General features: G+C 31.5%; 1 protein-coding gene across 1 annotated transcript in view; it reads right to left on the minus strand.

The window, feature by feature from the left end:
- The window catches only part of LOC115236924, a 10,303-nt gene extending 8,829 nt beyond the window's left edge, over window positions 1-1,474 (minus strand). The window contains exons 1-4 of the mRNA XM_029809662.1: window positions 1,288-1,474; window positions 871-1,153; window positions 344-772; window positions 28-260 (exon numbers count right to left, since the gene is read on the minus strand). Coding sequence (XP_029665522.1) covers window positions 28-260; window positions 344-485 — 375 coding nt within the window. The 5' untranslated portion in view covers window positions 486-772; window positions 871-1,153; window positions 1,288-1,474. The remainder of the gene's footprint in view (window positions 1-27; window positions 261-343; window positions 773-870; window positions 1,154-1,287) is intronic.
- Window positions 1,475-4,187: the final 2,713 nt, after the last annotated feature.

The raw sequence follows: 4,187 nt of genomic DNA on the forward strand, positions 1-4,187 counted from the left end.
TAAACATAAAAATAGATGTTTGCTCACCACAGCTGCAAAATTGTTCTCATCTTCTAAAAATGTTTCCAATAAATTCAATTGATCTTCTGTCTTGACAGGCAGAGCTGGAAGATTTATAGGTTTTTGAAATCTCTTTTCATTTGGAAGAAGAGATCTATTAAGTCTGCCTTGATTCATAATGATTGTATCTGTCTTCTTATTAATTTCTTCTAATCGAACATATATTCTCTCACATAGCTTTGCCACTTTTGATATCTTATCTTTTTCACCAATATTAAAAAAGAAATAAATATAATACATTTTTTAAAAATCATATTTTATAAAATTTTATAAGAAAACTTACCAACATCAGGATTTTCAGAAGAATTTTTCGCTGGGGAAGTAAAAAGAATGTGCTGATGAAATCCAGACTTAAGGGGACTGAAGCGTCTCGTTTGCGCAGGAGAGCCATGAAAAACTACAGAGGAACTTGGAACATGCTGCATAGTATCTCTACACTGGCGTTTCTTATTTGGTGTGTCATTCTGTTCACCATATGCAAAGTTCTCTTCATCTACATCCAAAGAGGATACACAGCTTTGTGGGAGGAACCTTCTGCAGTTACTAGTGATGTCTCCTTAATAGGTGATTGTACTTTGTCTTTACGAAATGATTTTCTGTCACTGCTATAATTGGATTCATGTGCAATTAACATAGTGTGACTAACAGAAGTATTGTTATTCATCTCCCGTGTCCTCTTTAGTTTCTCAAAAACATTGATTTTTGAGCATGCCTGAACAAATAATTTTTTTCAAGAATATTAAAATTTTTGAACTTGCAATATGATTTTTTTAAATTAAGTTTAATATTTATTACAAACATATGACTCACTTTTGAAGGAGGAAAGCAAGTCATTGAAAAAAGACGATTATTAAGCTCGTTTTCAGGTGTTTGTATTATATCCTTCCTGACCGGTACACGTTTGAAAGGAATATTTGGCGGTGCTGGAACTGATTTCTTGCTACGCTTTACAATTCTTCATCAGAATCAGTGTCTTCAAAGAGTCTATTTCGTACTTTTTTTCGTTTTCCCCTTCCAGTTTCTTTTTCAGTCTCATAGGCTGAACCTTCTGCCACAAAACCTTTAACAGCAGCTCTTGCTTTTATATAGAGATCTGCAATAAAATGGAGGAAATAAACATTAGGATAGTATAAAAAAATAAATAATAAGAATAATTAATTTGGATAGCAGAAAAAATAAATAATAAATGTTTACATAATAATTCAAGTGACTTCAAAATTCACTTACCGTAATACCTTAGGACCTCAATTAAATATTTTGGCCAAAATCGGTCTACTGGTTTTTCCTTCCTAACAAAATTGCCAGCATCTTGATCAGATGGAGGCCAATAAGTAAAACCTTTCATTTGATCATCAATATCAGTTAGCCATTTGGTAAGACCAATCTCATAATTAATTTCTTCCTCATCACTTTTATCATCTTCGCGTGCAAACTTTAATACTGCAAACTAAATTACAAGATTAAACATTAGCGATTTTAGCTAGTTCTAAATTATATGATATAAATAATAGAATTATGCATGCATACTTTTATATAGAAAAATTTTGGACTGTGAAGGGTGCGGTTTAAGATTATTGTAATGCTTGAAAAACTGAAAATGTATGCAATAATGGCATACATAAAAAAGAGTCACGATCTGGCATAAGCCAACATTTAGCTTTTATTTCAGATATTGACAAAATTCTCATATTTTCACTTATTTGAGAGACAGACACGATTCCAAGAATAAATGAAGGAAGAGAATATATGTAAAAATCCTTAATTTTTTGGAATACTCTTCCCACTAAAAATATTAAGTTTTCACTGTAAACAATATCTTCAAGTATTATTATTTCGTCAGTAATTGTTATGAAGCATGAATCCTTTTTCCCAGTTTGTAGAATAACATCATCTATTGAAATACGCTTATAGTGTTCTCCATGCACAACTTCAGTTTGCGGTGTCTGTCTTTTAGATAATGTAATTTTTGGGGCATTAGTTTCTAATATGACTGGTACAGATACATTCCTCTCCAAATCTCTATTGACAACCTGATGTAAAGGCTTGTATCCAGATTGAAGTAAGTTCTTAGTGGATTTCAGAAAATTTTCATATCTAAATGCACTGAAACATTCTAAATGGCCATGTAAGGCACATTCTTCTGCCAAATGAGATAATGCATGAACATTGTATACTACGAACTTCTTCCCATATATAGTAGCAGCATGTGTAATAAATGTTCTTAACAACTGATTTGCATAATCATTCATAGAATGAACCAGAACAGGATTTGATAATATATATATAGCTGAATGTAATAAAAGAAAATGCTTGTAAATATTTACATTCAAAAAGTCCCTAAAAACTAGGATACCATATCATACAAGCATAATCTACGAAATTCTAGGTATCGATTCTATAATTTAATTAAGAGTGAAAATTACAAAAATGAGCAAATTTACTAGGTTTGGACCAATGAAATTATAAATTTTTTAGTAAATTCGCTCATTTTTGTATTTTTCACCTTCACTTGAATTACAGAATCGATACCCTGTTCCTTTAAAAAATTTCAATTCTTCTAATGATCGTGGCTTCCTGTTAAAATCTTGAGGGCAATAATCTGAGAGAAATTCTAATGCTCTTGATATTGCAGCAACAGCAATTTTATGATGTTTCCATAAACCATTCCATTTACACCAAGCTGTGATCAACCTTTTAAAAACACCCAGATGTACAAGATGAAGACTATCCAATCGGAATTGTGATACCATTCCAGTATTGATCCTTTCCAATATAGAATGATGTTGATGATGTTGGGGTTGAGTCTGATGCAGAAATGAATAATCAGTTCTTGGATTTTCATCTAGATTAATATGTCACTCTATCTTCAATCCATTCGCCTACAACAGTACATTTCTCACAAGAAGCATAGCCACAGTGACTTATGCAACATTTCACAAAAGAGCGAGTAGATGCATCACAAATATAATGCCTTATTTGAAATGGATATCTCTTATTATTAAAAACATAATCATTATTGAGCAAATCTTCTACTTCATTCACATATTTTTCAAGATAAGTATTTAAATCTTGAGGATCTGTTTTTCCAAAATAAATGGCTATAATGAAAGGAGCATTTTTAGTCATTGTAAGGTAGCCTAAAATTGGCCAAAACTTCGCTTTTGAGGATTTAAATAGTGGTAATCCGTCTATATTAATATCAATTATGATTCTACCACACATATGTAAATATGATTCCAGCTGCATAGTATCCAAATTTCTTCTGATACCTTTATACCATATCTGTGATACATCATTAAATTCATGTATCTCTAGGTTTACTGGAGTACTCAACAAAGTTTTATATGATTTAGGTATATGAATAAAAACAGTACTTAATTTTTTAAGTAGATTATCCAGTTTTTTCATAGAAAGATGCCCACCTTCTAAAGCCCACTTTCGAATTAATTGAATAAGATACTGTTCTTTCTCATCCTCATTAACAATAAGAACATTTTCATTTTCATCTTCGCTATTATCGGAATTATTATCCTGTCTTTCACTCTGTAAGCTGACATTAGATTGAATATCTGTATCCTCTTCGCTATCATTGTGTTCTCTATCACTGGTCAATTGTATATTCTCATTATCATTTATAAATTCTATAAAATTAGCTTTTTCAAAGCCATTGCGCACATCATTTTCATCCAAATCAATAGATTCATCATTATTCTCATCATTGTTATTTCGCTGAATTGGTTGATATATATGGTAAAATATATTATCCACCTTCATCCTTTTGGATGAAGTTTTAAATACCTCTCTCTGTAATCTCCTTTTATAAGTTCTACAAACCTGATAGTTAGAAAAATATCGAATTATATGAAAGAAAGGAATAATATCCACAAACATATAGAGTAATATTTAAGGTCTATCCGTAAATGATATCCATTGTAGATATATATGTATGAATATATACCCAGACAGCACTATGACATCCTCAGGAAATCCGAAGGACATCCAGGACGGACATTACGGATATCCTGTGGATATCCAAATTTTATCCCGGGATATACTCAGGATGTCCTGAGCAAATGAGCACCAATAGCAAATGAGCACCTTATGCTATACCTAGAAATATCCTCAGG

Source organism: Formica exsecta, unplaced genomic scaffold, assembly GCF_003651465.1.
Source record: "Formica exsecta isolate Colony F162 unplaced genomic scaffold, ASM365146v1 scaffold2648, whole genome shotgun sequence".
In the NCBI taxonomy this organism is placed as follows: Eukaryota; Metazoa; Arthropoda; class Insecta; order Hymenoptera; family Formicidae; genus Formica; species Formica exsecta.